Source organism: Cheilinus undulatus, linkage group 15 (genome assembly GCF_018320785.1).
Source record: "Cheilinus undulatus linkage group 15, ASM1832078v1, whole genome shotgun sequence".
Lineage (NCBI taxonomy): Eukaryota > Metazoa > Chordata > Actinopteri > Labriformes > Labridae > Cheilinus > Cheilinus undulatus.
This window is the reverse complement of record NC_054879.1, coordinates 507,689-527,987: the sequence shown is the minus strand read 5'-3', so window position 1 is coordinate 527,987 and position 20,299 is coordinate 507,689. Positions and strand designations below refer to the sequence as shown.

General features: G+C 42.7%; 1 protein-coding gene across 6 annotated transcripts in view; it reads left to right on the top strand.

Moving 5' to 3' along the window:
• si:ch1073-416j23.1 (rac GTPase-activating protein 1) overlaps positions 1–14,364 on the top strand; it is an 82,471-nt gene extending 68,107 nt beyond the window's left edge. For all 6 annotated transcript variants that reach the window (XM_041806343.1, XM_041806344.1, XM_041806347.1 and 3 more), the window contains exons 13-17: positions 3,304–3,409; positions 4,482–4,614; positions 5,514–5,604; positions 6,225–6,336; positions 13,875–14,364. In XM_041806343.1, coding sequence (XP_041662277.1) covers positions 3,304–3,409; positions 4,482–4,614; positions 5,514–5,604; positions 6,225–6,336; positions 13,875–13,917 — 485 coding nt within the window. In that variant the 3' untranslated portion in view covers positions 13,918–14,364. The remainder of the gene's footprint in view (positions 1–3,303; positions 3,410–4,481; positions 4,615–5,513; positions 5,605–6,224; positions 6,337–13,874) is intronic.
• Positions 14,365–20,299: the final 5,935 nt, after the last annotated feature.

The window sequence follows — 20,299 nt, the reverse complement described above, 5'->3', positions numbered from 1 at the left end:
TTCTGATGAACCCTGAGGCTCTAACGCCTCCGGTAGATTACCTGAAATTGAATCATCAAGAAGGGCAGGTGGACTTGTTTTTCTCTAAGGCCCCTGTGCTCGGAAAACCCTTGACATGGTTCTGATGGTTTAGAAATCCCAGTAGATCAGGTGTTTTTAAGATACAGGTACATCTCAAAAATTGAGAATATCATGAAAAAGTTCAACATTTTCTGTCCCCTCATTTCAGAAAGGTAAAGCCTTATACACTGCCTGGCCCCCCAAAAAAGTCGCCACCTGGATTTAACTAAGCAAATACATACAAGCCTCCTATTGGATAATTACTGCATGGGCGATTGTCTTTCAGCTGGCAACAAGTTATTTAACCCCAGCTGATGCAATGAGTAACTTTTCATTTCTTAAACAACCATGTAGAAAGACACAACCTGTGGTCGTGGAAAAGATGTTGGTCTGTTTAAGAAGGGTCAAATCATTGGCATGCATCAAGCAGAGAAAACATCTAAGGAGATTGCAGAAACTACTAAAATTGGGTTAAGAACTGTCCAACGCATTGTTAAAAACTGGAAGGATAGTGGGGAACCATCGTATTCCAGGAAGAAATGTGGTCGGAAAACAATCCTGAATAGTCGTGATCGGCGATCACTTAAACGTTTGGCCAGATCAAATCGAAGAAAAACAACAGTAGAACTCAGGGGTATGTTAAATAATGAAAGTAAGAGCATTTCCACATGCACAATTCGAAGGGAACTCAAGGGATTGGGACTGAACAGCTGTGTAGCCTTAAGAAAACCACTGATCAGTAAGGCTAACCTGGAAAAAAAGGCTTCAGTTTGCTAGGGAGCATAAAGATTGGACTCTGGAGGAATGGAAGAAGGTCATGTGGTCTGATGAGTCCAGATTGACCCTGTTCCAGAGTGATGGGCGCATCAGGGTAAGAAGAGAGGCAGGTGAAGTGATGCACCCATCATGCCTAGTGCCTACTGTACAAGCCTGTGGGGGCGGGGCTATGATGTGGGGTTGCTGCAGTTGGTCAGGTCAAGGTTCAGCAACATTATGTGCCCAGAGAATGAGGTCAGCTGACTACCTGGATATACTGAATGACCAGGTTATTCCATCAATGGTTTTTTCTTCCCTAATGGCACAGGCATATTCCAAGATGACAATGCCAGGATTCATCGGGCTCAGACTGTGAAAGAGTGGTTCAGGGAGCATGAGACATCATTTTCACACATGGATTGGCCACCACAGAGTCCAGACCTTAACCCCATTGAGAATCTTTGGGATGTGCTGGAGAAGGCTTTGCGCAGTGGTCAGACTCTCCCATCATCAATACAAGATCTTGGTGAAAAATTAATGCAACACTGAATGGAAATAAATCTTGAGACATTGCAGAAGCTTATCGAAACAACGGCACAGCGAATGCGTGCTGTAATCAAAGCTAGAGGTGGTCCAACAAAATATCAGAATGCGTGACCTTTTTCTTTGGTGGCAACTTTTTTTATTTGGCCAGGCAGTGTATTATATAGACTCATTACACACAGAGTGAAGTATTTTAAACCTTTATTTCTTGAAATGTTGATGATTATGGCTTACAGATAAGAAAACCCAAAATTCAGTGTCTCAGAAAATTAGAATATTACATAAGATCAATAAAAAGGATATTTTAAACAGAAATGTCAGGCTTCTGAAAAGTATGTTGATTTTTATACCTTCAGTACTTGGTTGGGCCTCCTTCTGCATGAATTACTGCATCAATGCGTCGTGGCATGGAGGCGATCAGCCTGTTGCACTGCTCATGTGTAATGAAGCCCAGGTTGCTTTGATAGCGGCCTTCAGGTCATCTGCATTGTTGGGTCTGGTGTCTCTCATCTTCCATAGATTCTCTATGGGGTTCAGGTCAGAGTCACAGTAACTCCATGGTCACTGAAGCAGCTTTTGGTACCTTTGGCAGTGTGGGCAGGTGCCAAGTCCTGCTGGAAAATGAAATCAGCATCTCCATGGTGCTTGTGAGCAGAAGGAAGCATGAAGGTCTCTGAAATGTCCTGGTAGATGGCTGCGTTGACCTTTGACCTGTAAAACACAGTGGACCAACACCAGCAGATGCCATGGCAGCCCAGATCATCACTGACTGTGGAAACTTCACACTGGACTTCAAGAAACCTGGATTCCGGTACTCTCCTCCTCCAGACTCTGGGACCTGGATTTCCAAATGACATGCAAAATGTACTTTCATCTGAGAAGAGGACTTTGGACCACTGAGACCACAACAGTCCAGTTCTTTTTCTCCACAGCCCAGGTAAGACTCTTCTGACATTGTCTCTGGTTCAGGAGTGGATTGACACGAGGAATGCCACATTTGTAGTCCATGTCTAGGACTGGTCTGTAGTCCATGTCTAGGAGTGGTCTGTAGTCCATGTCTAGGAGTGGTCTGTAGTCCATGTCTAGGACTGGTCTGTGCGTAGTGGCTCTTGATGTGCCTCAGTCCAGCCTCAGTCCACTCCTTGTGAAGCTCCCCCAAGTTCTTGAATGGATTTTTCTTGACAATCCTCTCAAGGCTGCGGTTCTCTTATGCTGCTGCTCCTTTTCCTGCCACACTTTTTCCTTCCACTCAACTTTCTCTGAATCTGCTTGGATACAGCACTGTATGAACAACCAGCTTCTTTAACAATGACCTTTGACCCTACCCTCCTTGTGGAGGGTGCCAGTGACTGTCTTCTGGACATCTGTCCAGTCTGCAGTCTTCCCCATGATTGTGGATCCTACTGACCCGGACTGAGAGACCATCTAAAGGCTCAGGAAACCTTTGCAGGTGTTTGGACTTGATTAGCTGATTAGCGTGTGACACCATGACTTTACAATATTCAACTTTTTCACAATATTCTCATTTTCTGAGACTCTGAATTTTGGGTTTTCTTATCTGTAAGCCATAATCATCAACATCTTAAGAAATAAAGGCTGAAATATTTCACTCTATGTGTAATGAGTCTATATAATATATGGGTTTACCGTTCAGAAATGAGTGAAAAAATATGTTGAACTTCATGATGTTCTAATTTTTTGAGATGTACCTGTACTCAGACAAGCCCATGGCAGGTCCAGTCTCTCACATTTTGACCTTATTCTGATGCCCACTTTGACCTTCAGCATGTGGTCTCTACGGTGTCTACACATCTGGATCTGTCAGTTGCTGCCATGTGATGGGTTTACAGGGTATCAGCTGATTTTAATCAGGCTCTTTTAACCTGGATGTTTAACATCTTAAGACTTCATTTAGTCTGATTGTTTTGGGTGTTTGTGTTTCAGAGCTGTCTGATGTTGACAACAGTATTGCCGTCATGTGTCAGGCCATCGCAGAGCTGCCAAAGGCTAATCGAGACACACTGGCTTTCCTCATGCTTCATTTACACAAGTAAGGTTCCTCTTGATAGATGTTTTGCTCTAAAATCAGCTATCTGTCACATCTGGTTCTCTGTACATCAAGGTCTTTGTTTAAAACCAACCAGAATTTCGTCCCAGAAGTCTCAAGCTAAGAATATCCCCCAAGTGTGGAAGTAGAGTGTCCGACCAAAAGGGAGGGCTGGAGCGGTTTTAGGCCTCAAGTGTTTAGCTCCAAATTGTTTTGAATTCATCCTAGTATCAGAGTTGTCATTTCTCTTACAGTTCATGACATTTTACATTTTCAATAATGGTCTGGACAGATAGACAGCCAGACATGACCCTGATCCTGGCCCTGAATCTGGCTGTAACTAGTCAACGGTATGATAACACCTGGTTCACTAACCCCTCATTGTCCACCACTGAAAACACCTGTAGCTCTTTGGCCATACATTCACTAATATTATGTGTGACCTGTTGTGATGAAGTACGATAGTGAACGCTTCCTGAAGAGTCTTTTCATCTGTCTGGACTTTTCTTCTCTCATCTTCATGAATCTTTTCAGGGTGATTATTCTCCAAGTGTCTCCTCATATTACTCATTTTCCCCTCAAGTTTGTTTCCTCAGTGTGACAGGGTCTGAAAATTGTTTTTGTTTGTCCTTCACTTTTTCTCCTCTTTCATTTTTGACACCAGGACACCAAAATGCTTCCACATGTCAAATTTCAAGTCTCTGGAGCTTCTGCAATCTCTAAAACCTCAGTCACTCAGGTCTCCCCATAGGCTGATTCTCCCTCACACACTCATAGTATCAACCATTTTCATGCTGTTAGACCAAGCTAAGCGGAGACCAAAGGATGATGGGTACACTATGGCTGATGGGAGCCGTAATTTCCACTTCCCTGCACTCTGCCCCACTAAAAAAAGAACAAAAAAAGAAAACATGCACTTTTTACTCAGAAGACCTATCATTAGAAACAGTCATATGTCCACCACAGTATTGAGATGCTTCTGTGATATTAATGATACCATTACATCTCTTTCACCTGCTCTAATTTGATTGTTTTCCCTTCGGTTCCCCTTGCTTTACTTGTTCTCTTGTTTCAGGGTGATGAGGAGTCCACACTGTCAGATGGATCTGAACAACTTGTCCCGCGTTTTTGGACCAACCATCGTCGGACACAGGATGTCTGAACCATCTCCGACGACTATCATGAGAGACACAAACACTCAGCCCAAGGTTCTGTAACAGTCTGGTTCTCTTTAGAACGTGGAAAGACTGACTTTGTTTGCTTACAGTCATGGACGAAAGTATTGGCAGCCCTGGAATTTTTCCAGAAAATACACCATTTCTCCCAGAAATTGTTGCAATTACAAATGTTTTTGGTGTACACATGTTTATTTCCTTTATGTGCATTGGAACAACACAAAAAATCAGAAGAAAAAAGCCAAAATTGACAATTTTATCCAAAATTCGAAAAAATGGGCCGGACAAAATGATTGTCCCCTTTTAAAACTGTGGGTAAATCATTTTATTTCCAGCATGTGATGCTCATTTAAACTCACCTGTGGCAGTAACAGGTGCTGGCAATCTAGAAATCACACCTGAAGCCAGTTAGAATGTCTAAAAGTTGACTCAGCCTTTGTGTTGTGTGCCTGTGTGTGTCACTTTGTCAGACAGGTTCTAGTTAAGGATTTCTGGATCCAACAGGTGTAACAGTAATCAGGTCTGGGTGTGGATAAGAAAACAGAACTTAGCTTTCCAAAATGTTTTTAATCACAGTTCATTCATGATTTAATGAGGGGGAGTTTGGATGGCCGTTCATCCCTTAATAAATGAAATCGTTTAAAAACTGATGTTAGGGTTTATTTAGGTTATTTTGTCTGATTTTTCAATTAGTTTGATGAATTGAGACACAGTCAAAAAAAAAAACACAAAAAAATCAGGAGGAGAAAAAATACTTTTTTGACTGTGTCTGAGATAAAAATCTATCATGGAGTCCAGACTAGCATCTAGTCTAACCTGCCCTCTTTGTTAAGGGTCTATATCTGTGGTTACGGATTTGTGCTATACAAATAAAAATGGATTGATTGATCGATTGGTCCTCATTGGGTCAATGATCGTTGTGTTTGTCTTAGGTCATTGGTCGATTATTGACCCTTCCTGAACCCTACTGGAGGCGTGTCCTCTCTGATCAGATCTCCACCCACAGTCAGGACAGGGGACAAGGTGAGTCTGGAGGATGTATTGAGTAACATCAGAGTTCTCAGAGGGTTTGCTCTCATTAGACTGGATTAGATAGATGCTTTATTGGATTGGTTCATGATTGATCAGATTTTTGGTGATCCTGAAGGAAATTAAGGATCCTGAATGAATGTAACCTTAGGCCCATTTAATGTCAAACATCAGAGCCAAACACCAAAATCTTCTCCTGTTTACATCAGAATCAATAATCAATAAAGTCTGATACATCTGGATCCATAATCAATGAAGTCTGATACAACATGATCCATAATCAATAAAGTCTGATACATCAGGATCAGTAATCAATAAAGTCTGATACATCTGGATCCATAATCAATAAAGTCTGATACAACAGGATCAGTAATCAATAAAGTCTGATACAACAGGATCCATGATCAATAAAGTCTGATACATCAGGAACAGTAATCAATAATCATATTTATCTTCAGGTTCTCTTTACTTCTATAAACTTTTAATTGAACCTTTACAGCCTTAATTGGTTTTCTTCTCCTTGACTAATTAATTTATTGATTTAATGATTGTCTGGCTGATTGATTATCTGTTTAAATGGCTGATAGATTGATTGATTGATTCATTTATTCCAGGGCGATTCTTTAAACCACTGACATCTCCAGAGTTGAACAGCTGCTATAAAAGCCCAGCCCATGGATCTCTGGAAAGCTGGACCAGAAACATCTCAAACGTGGCGTCTCGGAGGTAAGCATGAACACCTGAGAACCTAACAGCTCAGGTTTAGATGAACCTTTAACCCCTATAGTCTATGGGGAGATCAATGTTTGAGCCCACCAGAGTGATGTTTAAGCCCATCAGAGTGATGTTTGAGCCCATCAGAGTGATGTTTGAGCCCATCAGAGTGATGATTGAGCCCATCAGAGTGATGATTGAGCCCATCAGAGTGATGTTTGAGCCCATCAGAGTGATGTTTGAGCCCATCAGAGTGATGTTTGAGCCCATCAGAGTGATGATTGAGCCCATCAGAGTGATGTTTGAGCCCATCAGAGTGATGTTTGAGACCATCAGAGTGATGTTTGAGCCCATCAGAGTGATGTTTGAGCCCATCAGAGAGTGATGTTTGAGACCATCAGAGTGATGTTTGAGACCATTAGAGAGTGATGTTTGAGCCCATCAGAGTGATGATTGAGCCCATCAGAGTGATGTTTGAGCCCATCAGAGTGATGTTTGAGCCCATCAGAGTGATGTTTGAGCCCATCAGAGTGATGTTTGAGCCCATCAGAGAGTGATGTTTGAGACCATCAGAGTGATGTTTGAGACCATTAGAGAGTGATGTTTGAGCCCATCAGAGTGATGATTGAGCCCATCAGAGTGATGATTGAGCCCATCAGAGTGATGTTTGAGCCCATCAGAGTGATGATTGAGCCCATCAGAGTGATGTTGGAGCCCATCAGAGTGATGATTGAGCCCATCAGAGAGTGATGTTGGAGCCCATCAGAGAGTGATGTTTGAGCCCATCAGAGTGATGTTTGAGCCCATCAGAGTGATGTTTGAGCCCATCAGAGAGTGATGTTTGAGCCCATCAGAGTGATGTTTGAGCCCATCAGAGAGTGATGTTTGAGCCCATCAGAGTGATGTTGGAGCCCATCAGAGTGATGTTGGAGCCCATCAGAGAGTGATGTTTGAGACCATCAGAGTGATGTTTGAGCCCATCAGAGAGTGATGTTTGAGCCCATCAGAGTGATGTTGGAGCCCATCAGAGAGTGATGTTTGAGCCCATCAGAGTGATGTTGGAGCCCATCAGAGAGTGATGTTTGAGCCCATCAGAGAGTGATGTTTGAGCCCATCAGAGTGATGTTTGAGCCCATCAGAGAGTGATGTTTGAGACCATCAGGGTGATGTTTGAGCCCATCAGAGAGTGATGTTTGAGCCCATCAGAGAGTGATGTTTCAGCCCATCAGAGTGATGTTTGAGACCATTAGAGAGTGATGTTTGAGCCCATCAGAGTGATGATTGAGCCCATCAGAGTGATGATTGAGCCCATCAGAGTGATGTTTGAGCCCATCAGAGTGATGATTGAGCCCATCAGAGTGATGTTTGAGCCCATCTGAGAGTGATGTTTGAGCCCATCAGAGTGATGTTTGAGACCATTAGAGAGTGATGTTTGAGACCATCAGAGTGATGTTTGAGCACATCAGAGAGTGACGTTTGAGCCCATCAGAGAGTGATGTTTGAGCACATCACAGAGTGATGTTTGAGGCCATCAGAGTGATGTTTGAGCCCATCAGAGAGTGATGTTTGAGCACATCACAGAGTGATGTTTGAGACCATCAGAGTGATGTTTGAGCCAATCAGAGAGTGATGTTTGAGCCCATCAGAGAGTGATGTTTGAGCCAATCAGAGTGATGTTTGAGACCATCAGAGAGTGATGTTTGAGCCCATCAGAGTGATGTTTGAGACCATTAGAGAGTGATGTTTGAGACCATCAGAGTGATGTTTGAGCCCATCAGAGAGTGATGTTTGAGCCCATCAGAGTGATGTTTGAGCCCATCAGAGTGATGTTTGAGCCCATCAGAGAGTGATGTTTGAGACCATCAGAGTGATGTTTGAGCCCATCAGAGAGTGATGTTTGAGACCATCAGAGTGATGTTTGAGCCCATCAGAGAGTGATGTTGGAGCCCATCAGAGTGATGTTGGAGCCCATCAGAGAGTGATGTTTGAGACCATCAGAGTGATGTTTGAGCCCATCAGAGAGTGATGTTTGAGCCCATCAGAGTGATGTTGGAGCCCATCAGAGAGTGATGTTTGAGCCCATCAGAGAGTGATGTTTGAGCCCATCAGAGTGATGTTTGAGCCCATCAGAGAGTGATGTTTGAGACCATCAGGGTGATGTTTGAGCCCATCAGAGAGTGATGTTTGAGCCCATCAGAGAGTGATGTTTCAGCCCATCAGAGTGATGTTTGAGACCATTAGAGAGTGATGTTTGAGCCCATCAGAGTGATGATTGAGCCCATCAGAGTGATGATTGAGCCCATCAGAGTGATGTTTGAGCCCATCAGAGTGATGATTGAGCCCATCAGAGTGATGTTTGAGCCCATCAGAGAGTGATGTTTGAGCCCATCAGAGTGATGTTTGAGACCATTAGAGAGTGATGTTTGAGACCATCAGAGTGATGTTTGAGCACATCAGAGAGTGACGTTTGAGCCCATCAGAGAGTGATGTTTGAGCACATCACAGAGTGATGTTTGAGGCCATCAGAGTGATGTTTGAGCCCATCAGAGAGTGATGTTTGAGCACATCACAGAGTGATGTTTGAGACCATCAGAGTGATGTTTGAGCCCATCAGAGAGTGATGTTTGAGCCCATCAGAGAGTGATGTTTGAGCCAATCAGAGTGATGTTTGAGACCATCAGAGAGTGATGTTTGAGCCCATCAGAGTGATGTTTGAGACCATTAGAGAGTGATGTTTGAGACCATCAGAGTGATGTTTGAGCCCATCAGAGAGTGATGTTTGAGCCCATCAGAGTGATGTTTGAGCCCATCAGAGTGATGTTTGAGCCCATCAGAGAGTGATGTTTGAGACCATCAGAGTGATGTTTGAGCCCATCAGAGAGTGATGTTTGAGACCATCAGAGTGATGTTTGAGCCCATCAGAGAGTGATGTTGGAGCCCATCAGAGTGATGTTGGAGCCCATCAGAGAGTGATGTTTGAGACCATCAGAGTGATGTTTGAGCCCATCAGAGAGTGATGTTTGAGCCCATCAGAGTGATGTTGGAGCCCATCAGAGAGTGATGTTTGAGCCCATTAGAGAGTGATGTTTGAGCCCATCAGAGTGATGATTGAGCCCATCAGAGTGATGATTGAGCCCATCAGAGTGATGTTTGAGCCCATCAGAGTGATGATTGAGCCCATCAGAGTGATGTTTGAGCCCATCAGAGAGTGATGTTTGAGCCCATCAGAGTGATGTTTGAGACCATTAGAGAGTGATGTTTGAGACCATCAGAGTGATGTTTGAGCACATCAGAGAGTGACGTTTGAGCCCATCAGAGAGTGATGTTTGAGCACATCACAGAGTGATGTTTGAGGCCATCAGAGTGATGTTTGAGCCCATCAGAGAGTGATGTTTGAGCACATCACAGAGTGATGTTTGAGACCATCAGAGTGATGTTTGAGCCCATCAGAGAGTGATGTTTGAGCCCATCAGAGAGTGATGTTTGAGCCAATCAGAGTGATGTTTGAGACCATCAGAGAGTGATGTTTGAGCCAATCAGAGTGATGTTTGAGACCATCAGAGTGATGTTTGAGACCATCAGAGTGATGTTTGAGCCCATCAGAGAGTGATGTTTGAGCCCATCAGAGTGATGTTTGAGCCCATCAGAGTGATGTTTGAGCCCATCAGAGAGTGATGTTTGAGACCATCAGAGAGTGATGTTTGAGACCATCAGAGTGATGTTTGAGCCCATCAGAGAGTGATGTTGGAGCCCATCAGAGTGATGTTTGAGCCCATCAGAGAGTGATGTTTGAGACCATCAGAGTGATGTTTGAGCCCATCAGAGAGTGATGTTTGAGCCCATCAGAGTGATGTTGGAGACCATCAGAGAGTGATGTTTGAGACCATCCGTGTGATGTTTGAGACCATCAGAGTGATGATTGAGCCCATCAGAGTGATGTTTGAGCCCATCAGAGTGATGTTTGAGCCCATCAGAGAGTGATGTTTGAGCCCATCAGAGAGTGATGTTTCAGCCCATCAGAGTGATGTTTGAGACCATTAGAGAGTGATGTTTGAGCCCATCAGAGTGATGATTGAGCCCATCAGAGTGATGATTGAGCCCATCAGAGTGATGTTTGAGCCCATCAGAGTGATGATTGAGCCCATCAGAGTGATGTTTGAGCCCATCAGAGAGTGATGTTTGAGCCCATCAGAGTGATGTTTGAGACCATTAGAGAGTGATGTTTGAGACCATCAGAGTGATGTTTGAGCACATCAGAGAGTGATGTTTGAGCCAATCAGAGTGATGTTTGAGACCATCAGAGAGTGATGTTTGAGCCCATCAGAGTGATGTTTGAGACCATTAGAGAGTGATGTTTGAGACCATCAGAGTGATGTTTGAGCCCATCAGAGAGTGATGTTTGAGACCATCAGAGTGATGTTTGAGCCCATCAGAGAGTGATGTTTGAGCCCATCAGAGTGATGATTGAGCCCATCAGAGTGATGTTTGAGCCCATCAGAGTGATGATTGAGCCCATCAGAGTGATGTTTGAGCCCATCAGAGAGTGATGTTTGAGACCATCAGAGTGATGTTTGAGCCCATCACAGAGTGATGTTTGAGCCCATCAGAGAGTGATGTTTGAGCACATCACAGAGTGATGTTTGAGACCATCAGAGTGATGTTTGAGCCCATCAGAGAGTGATGTTTGAGCCCATCAGAGAGTGATGTTTGAGCCAATCAGAGTGATGTTTGAGACCATCAGAGAGTGATGTTTGAGCCCATCAGAGTGATGTTTGAGACCATTAGAGAGTGATGTTTGAGACCATCAGAGTGATGTTTGAGCCCATCAGAGAGTGATGTTTGAGACCATCAGAGTGATGTTTGAGCCCATCAGAGAGTGATGTTTGAGCCCATCAGAGTGATGATTGAGCCCATCAGAGTGATGTTTGAGCACATCAGAGAGTGACGTTTGAGCCCATCAGAGAGTGATGTTTGAGCACATCACAGAGTGATGTTTGAGGCCATCAGAGTGATGTTTGAGCCCATCAGAGAGTGATGTTTGAGCACATCACAGAGTGATGTTTGAGACCATCAGAGTGATGTTTGAGCCCATCAGAGAGTGATGTTTGAGCCCATCAGAGAGTGATGTTTGAGCCAATCAGAGTGATGTTTGAGACCATCAGAGAGTGATGTTTGAGCCCATCAGAGTGATGTTTGAGACCATTAGAGAGTGATGTTTGAGACCATCAGAGTGATGTTTGAGCCCATCAGAGAGTGATGTTTGAGCCCATCAGAGTGATGTTGGAGCCCATCAGAGAGTGATGTTTGAGACCATCAGAGTGATGTTTGAGCCCATCAGAGAGTGATGTTTGAGCCCATCAGAGTGATGTTGGAGCCCATCAGAGAGTGATGTTTGAGCCCATCAGAGAGTGATGTTTGAGCCCATCAGAGTGATGTTTGAGCCCATCAGAGAGTGATGTTTGAGACCATCAGAGTGATGTTTGAGCCCATCAGAGAGTGATGTTTGAGCCCATCAGAGTGATGATTGAGCCCATCAGAGTGATGTTTGAGCCCATCAGAGTGATGATTGAGCCCATCAGAGTGCTTATTGAGCCCATCAGAGTGATGATTGAGCCCATCAGAGTGATGTTTGAGCCCATCAGAGTGATGTTTGAGCCCATCAGAGTGATGTTTGAGCCCATCAGAGAGTGATGTTTGAGCCCATCAGAGTGATGTTTGAGACCATTAGAGAGTGATGTTTGAGACCATCAGAGTGATGTTTGAGCACATCAGAGAGTGACGTTTGAGCCCATCAGAGAGTGATGTTTGAGCACATCAGAGTGATATTTGAGCCATCAGAGTGATGTTTGAGCCCATCAGAGAGTGATGTTTGAGCCAATCAGAGTGATGTTTGAGACCATCAGAGTGATGTTTGAGCCCATCAGAGAGTGATGTTTGAGCCCATCAGAGAGTGATGTTTGAGCCAATCAGAGTGATTTTTGAGACCATCAGAGAGTGATGTTTGAGCCCATCAGAGTGATGTTTGAGACCATTAGAGAGTGATGTTTGAGACCATCAGAGTGATGTTTGAGCCCATCAGAGAGTGATGTTTGAGACCATCAGAGTGATGTTTGAGCCCATCAGAGAGTGATGTTTGAGCCCATCAGAGTGATGATTGAGCCCATCAGAGTGATGTTTGAGCCCATCAGAGTGATGATTGAGCCCATCAGAGTGATGTTTGAGCCCATCAGAGAGTGATGTTTGAGACCATCAGAGTGATGTTTGAGCCCATCACAGAGTGATGTTTGAGCCCATCAGAGAGTGATGTTTGAGCCCATCAGAGTGATGTTTGAGCCCATCACAGAGTGATGTTTGAGACCATCAGAGTGATGTTTGAGCCCATCAGAGAGTGATGTTTGAGCCCATCAGAGAGTGATGTTTGAGCCCATCAGAGTGATGTTGAGCCCATCAGAGTGATGTTTGAGCCCATCAGAGAGTGATGTTTGAGCCCATCAGAGTGATGTTTGAGCCCATCAGAGTGATGTTTGAGCCCATCAGAGAGTGATGTTTGAGCCCATCACAGAGTGATGTTTGAGACCATCAGAGTGATGTTTGAGACCATCAGAGTGATGTTTGAGCCCATCAGAGAGTGATGTTTGAGCCCATCAGAGAGTGATGTTTGAGCCCATCAGAGTGATGTTGAGCCCATCAGAGTGATGTTTGAGCCCATCAGAGAGTGATGTTTGAGCCCATCACAGAGTGATGTTTGAGACCATCAGAGTGATGTTTGAGCCCATCAGAGAGTGATGTTTGAGCCCATCAGAGTGATGTTGAGCCCATCAGAGTGATGTTTGAGCCCATCAGAGAGTGATGTTTGAGCCCATCAGAGAGTGATGTTTGAGCCCATCAGAGAGTGATGTTTGAGACCATCAGAGTGATGTTTGAGCCCATCACAGAGTGATGTTTGAGCCCATCAGAGAGTGATGTTTGAGCCCATCAGAGTGATGTTTGAGCCCATCACAGAGTGATGTTTGAGACCATCAGAGTGATGTTTGAGCCCATCAGAGAGTGATGTTTGAGCCCATCAGAGAGTGATGTTTGAGCCCATCAGAGTGATGTTGAGCCCATCAGAGTGATGTTTGAGCCCATCAGAGAGTGATGTTTGAGCCCATCAGAGTGATGTTTGAGCCCATCAGAGTGATGTTTGAGCCCATCAGAGAGTGATGTTTGAGCCCATCACAGAGTGATGTTTGAGACCATCAGAGTGATGTTTGAGACCATCAGAGTGATGTTTGAGCCCATCAGAGAGTGATGTTTGAGCCCATCAGAGAGTGATGTTTGAGCCCATCAGAGTGATGTTGAGCCCATCAGAGTGATGTTTGAGCCCATCAGAGAGTGATGTTTGAGCCCATCACAGAGTGATGTTTGAGACCATCAGAGTGATGTTTGAGCCCATCAGAGAGTGATGTTTGAGCCCATCACAGAGTGATGTTTGAGACCATCAGAGTGATGTTTGAGCCCCAAAGATTGCAGTTTGGCTTCCTTGTTCAAAGTGTCTTTTCCGTCCTCAGTCGAGCAGACCAAGGGAGGAGATTTTTCACGTCACCCAGCTGATCCTGTACCCAGATCACCACACGTTTTTATTTATTGGATCACAGGACTTGTAACCACTTTCAGCAATAAAGAAGACATAAGAACAACAACAGACATGATGTAAAGCTGCCTACAGATCTACCAGACCCTAGTGCTTCTTTTCCCCTTCCTACCCATGGCTGACCCTCGAACACCCCTAGACCTACCATCCACCTCCCCTTGTTGCTTTTAAAATCTTTGTGTGTGACAGAAGAGAGACTCAGAGATTTTACTGGAGCAAGAACCTAAAAGACTCTGCAGTCATGGCCCCTGGTACCAGAGCTAGAACATTAAAAAATAATAATGATAATTAAAAATGTTATGCTGTTTTGTATGAACAAAATTGTAATTAATAAGTACCTGCTGAATATTTTTGGAATTTTTTGAGAAGAAAAAGCTTTATATTTTGTGAATTAACAATAAAGTGAGAAACCATCATCTGGGATTTTTTTTTCTTTGCTCTGGACAACCTCAAACAAAAGAATTGAGTTAAAACTTAAAGATGTGTGTGAACAGGATGATCTTAGGTGTGTGTCTGTGTGAATAGGGTTTGTATAGCAGCCTTCACCATCAGTGTGTGAATGTGTCTGAATGAATATCAACCACTTTCAGTATTCAAATGACCAGGAAAGGCTGATGTGTGTTTTTACTTCAAACATTTTCTCTTGCACTATCACTCAGACCAACTTCATTGGTCAGCCCAGATTTCTTTTCTCCCGTTTACTTTAAACATCAAACATTTTTAATTTCCATTTTTAATGACATTTAAACACCGATCAATAGTAAGTCTTTTTTTATTAATACATCCTATCTACACAGAGAGCAGAGGCATACATATATGATGATAGGTGAGTTTATAGATCTAACTTTATACAGATGAAAATATCAATAATTGACATATAGCTTAATCATTTAGCACTAGATTGACAACAGTTTTGTACCAGCCCTGAAGTTAGGTATAAAAATGTAAAGTTTATGAAACTCATGTGATGCTGTTTGGGAATATTTGTGAAAAAGGTCTCTGTGGTACAAAATAGCAAAGTTTACCACACTCAAATGTTTTAGGTTTTATTGTTGACTCAGATAATCTTCCGTAATGATTTTTATCACTCTTTTTGAATGCTGAGTGAAAAGCTAATGCTAGCTAATGCTAGGGTCACTGAGCCTCTGGTTTTTATTTGTGGGTTGGTTTCCTTTTCTAGGCCTGCTTCTTCCTCAAGGTCACAGATAGTTTCAGTAGGTGAACGTGTCTGCAGTCCTAGTTAGCCACTGTTAGCCACATGTTGAAACAAACAGGAAGTGCAAAGATATCCTTTTACTTCCAGGTTTTAGGACTCATAACTGCTTTTTACTGGTTCTTTTGCTCAAGCAGAAGAGTCTTCATCTCATTCTGCCACACCATCACGCCATCCAGAGGTCGGCAGCCGTCCTGAAAGACAGAGTCTGTCTTTAAACACAATTGTAACTGCAGATTAAGTAAATTAACTGGTTTAATAGAGAGTTTGGGGAGGGCAGGACTTTTCAAAAATGTTCTAAAGGTGACAGACCAATCAGAATGACCAAACAACTTAAGTAGTAGGCATGTTCAGACCCATGAAGAGGGAGAGGAAACAGTGCTGTATCTATGAACGGAGGAGTTAATGGTGGATCAAAGTCATGACATGGCTGAGCAGAAGGAGAGTGAAAGCGTCCTTACCCTCTAAAACCCTAAAGCCTATATCCTTACCCCCATCATAACATTCTTACACCTTACTTTCTTACCCTTAACCATTACTTCCTTATCCCCCAACCCCAACATCCCTATCTGTAACCTTACTGACCTAGCCTTAGCCCTAACACTATTAACCTCAACTCTGATGTCCTTACCCTAACCCCCATCCTTATCCTAACTCCTTAACCCCGTACCCATTCATCCTTACCCTTTAGCTCCAGCCTAATGTTCCTAACCCTAACCCTAAAGTAATCAGAGCTAACAGCTACTTATGAGCTAACAGCTACATCAAAGCTAACAGCTACATATGAGCTAACAGCTACATATGAGCTAACAGCTACATCAAAGCTAACAGCTACATCAGAACTAACAGCTACATATGAGCTAACAGCTACATATAAGCTCACAGCTACATCAGAACTAACAGCTACATATGAGCTAACAGCTACATCAGAGCTAACAGCTACATATTAGCTAACAGCTACATCAAAGCTAACAGCTACATATGAGCTAACAGCTAGATCAAAGCCTACAGCTACATATGAGCTAACAGCTAGATCAAAGCCTACAGCTACATCAGAGCTAACAGCTACATCAGAGCTAACAGCTACATATGAGCTAACAGCTACATATAAGCTCACAGCTATATCAAAGCTAACAGCTACATCAGAACTAACAGCTACATATGAGCTAACAGCTACATCAAAGCTAACAGCTACATCAGAACTAACAGCTACATATGAGCTAACAGCTACATCAAAGCTAACAGCTACATCAGAACTAACAGCTACATATGAGCTAACAGCTACATATAAGCTCACAGCTACATCAGAACTAACAGCTACATATGAGCTAACAGCTACATATGAGCTAACAGCTACATCAGAGCTAACAGCTACATCAGAACTAACAGCTACATATGGGCTAACAGCTACATATAAGCTCACAGCTACATCAGAACTAACAGCTACATATGAGCTAACAGCTACATATGAGCTAACAGCTACATCAAAGCTAACAGCTACATCAGAACTAACAGCTACATATGAGCTAACAGCTACATATAAGCTCACAGCTACATCAGAACAGCTACATATGAGCTAACAGCTACATATGAGCTAACAGCTACATCAAAGCTAACAGCTACATCAGAACTAACAGCTACATATGAGCTAACAGCTACATATAAGCTAACAGCTACATCAAAGCTAACAGCTACATCAGAACTAACAGCTACATATGAGCTAACAGCTACATATAAGCTCACAGCTACATCAGAACAGCTACATATGAGCTAACAGCTACATATGAGCTAACAGCTACATCAAAGCTAACAGCTACATCAGAACTAACAGCTACATATGAGCTAACAGCTACATATATAATCTCACAGCTACATCAGAACTAACAGCTACATATGAGCTAACAGCTACATATGAGCTAACAGCTACATATAAGCTCACAGCTACATCAGAACTAACAGCTACATATGAGCTAACAGCTACATCAGAGCTCACAGCTACATCAGAGCTAACAGCTACATATGAGCTAACAGCTACATATGAGCTAACAGCTACATCAAAGCTAACAGCTACATCAGAGCTAACAGCTACATATGAGCTAACAGCTACATCAAAGCTAACAGCTACATCACAACTAACAGCTACATATGAGCTACCAGCTACATATAAGCTCACAGCTACATCAGAACTAACAGCTACATATGAGCTAACAGCTACATCAAAACTAACAGCTACATCAGAGCTAAAAGCTACATCAGAGCTAACAGCTACATCAGAGCTAACAGCTACATATGAGCTCACAGCTACATCAAAGCTAACAGCTACATCAGAGCTAACAGCTACATATGAGCTAACAGCTACATCAAAGCTAACAGCTACATCACAACTAACAGCTACATATGAGCTAACAGCTACATCAAAGCTAACAGCTACATCAGAACTAACAGCTACATATGAGCTAACAGCTACATATAAGCTCACAGCTACATCAGAACTAACAGCTACATATGAGCTAACAGCTACATATGAGCTAACAGCTACATATGAGCTCACAGCTACATCAAAGCTAACAGCTACATCAGAGCTAACAGCTACATATGAGCTAACAGCTACATCAAAGCTAACAGCTACATCAGAACTAACAGCTACATATGAGCTAACAGCTACATATAAGCTCACAGCTACATCAGAACTAACAGCTACATCAGAACTAACAGCTACATATGAGCTGACAGCTACATATAAGCTCACAGCTACATCAGAACTAACAGCTACATATGAGCTAACAGCTACATATGAGCTAACAGCTACATCAAAGCTAACAGCTACATCAGAACTAACAGCTACATATGAGCTAACAGCTACATATAAGCTCACAGCTACATCAGAACAGCTACATATGAGCTAACAGCTACATATGAGCTAACAGCTACATCAAAGCTAACAGCTACATCAGAACTAACAGCTACATATGAGCTAACAGCTACATATGAGCTAACAGCTACATCAGAACTAACAGCTACATATGAGCTAACAGCTACATCAGAGCTAACAGCTACATCAGAACTAACAGCTACATATGAGCTAACAGCTACATATAAGCTCACAGCTACATCAGAACAGCTACATATGAGCTAACAGCTACATATGAGCTAACAGCTACATCAAAGCTAACAGCTACATCAGAACTAACAGCTACATATGAGCTAACAGCTACATATAAGCTAACAGCTACATCAAAGCTAACAGCTACATCAGAACTAACAGCTACATATGAGCTAACAGCTACATATAAGCTCACAGCTACATCAGAACAGCTACATATGAGCTAACAGCTACATATGAGCTAACAGCTACATCAAAGCTAACAGCTACATCAGAACTAACAGCTACATATGAGCTAACAGCTACATATATAATCTCACAGCTACATCAGAACTAACAGCTACATATGAGCTAACAGCTACATATGAGCTAACAGCTACATATAAGCTCACAGCTACATCAGAACTAACAGCTACATATGAGCTAACAGCTACATATGAGCTCACAGCTACATCAGAGCTAACAGCTACATCAAAGCTAACAGCTACATCAGAGCTAACAGCTACATATGAGCTAACAGCTACATCAAAGCTAACAGCTACATCACAACTAACAGCTACATATGAGCTACCAGCTACATATAAGCTCACAGCTACATCAGAACTAACAGCTACATATGAGCTAACAGCTACATAAAAGCTAACAGCTACATCAGAGCTAAAAGCTACATCAGAGCTAACAGCTACATATGAGCTAACAGCTACATATGAGCTCACAGCTACATCAAAGCTAACAGCTACATCAGAGCTAACAGCTACATATGAGCTAACAGCTACATCAAAGCTAACAGCTACATCACAACTAACAGCTACATATGAGCTAACAGCTACATCAAAGCTAACAGCTACATCAGAACTAACAGCTACATATGAGCTAACAGCTACATATAAGCTCACAGCTACAATAGAACTAACAGCTACATATGAGCTAACAGCTACATATGAGCTCACAGCTACATCAAAGCTAACAGCTACATCAGAACTAACAGCTACATATGAGCTACCAGCTACATATAAGCTCACAGCTACATCAGAACTAACAGCTACATATGAGCTAACAGCTACATCAAAACTAACAGCTACATCAGAGCTAAAAGCTACATCAGAGCTAACAGCTACATATGAGCTAACAGCTACATATGAGCTCACAGCTACATCAAAGCTAACAGCTACATCAGAGCTAACAGCTACATATGCGCTAACAGCTACATCAAAGCTAACAGCTACATCACAACTAACAGCTACATATGAGCTAACAGCTACATCAAAGCTAACAGCTACATCAGAACTAACAGCTACATATGAGCTAACAGCTACATATAAGCTCACAGCTACATCAGAACTAACAGCTACATATGAGCTAACAGCTACATATGAGCTAACAGCTACATCAGAGCTAACAGCTACATCAGAACTAACAGCTACATATGAGCTAACAGCTACATATAAGCTCACAGCTACATCAGAACTAACAGCTACATATGAGCTAACAGCTACATATGAGCTAACAGCTACATCAAAGCTAACAGCTACATCAGAACTAACAGCTACATATGAGCTAACAGCTACATATAAGCTCACAGCTACATCAGAACAGCTACATATGAGCTAACAGCTACATATGAGCTAACAGCTACATCAAAGCTAACAGCTACATCAGAACTAACAGCTACATATGAGCTAACAGCTACATATAAGCTAACAGCTACATCAAAGCTAACAGCTACATCAGAACTAACAGCTACATATGAGCTAACAGCTACATATAAGCTCACAGCTACATCAGAACAGCTACATATGAGCTAACAGCTACATATGAGCTAACAGCTACATCAAAGCTAACAGCTACATCAGAGCTAACAGCTACATATGAGCTAACAGCTACATAGGAGCTAACAGCTACATCAGAGCTAACAGCTACATCAGAGCTAACAGCTACATCAGAGCTAACAGCTACATATGAGCTAACAGCTACATCGGAGCTAACAGCTACATATGAGCTCACAGCTACATCAAAGCTAACAGCT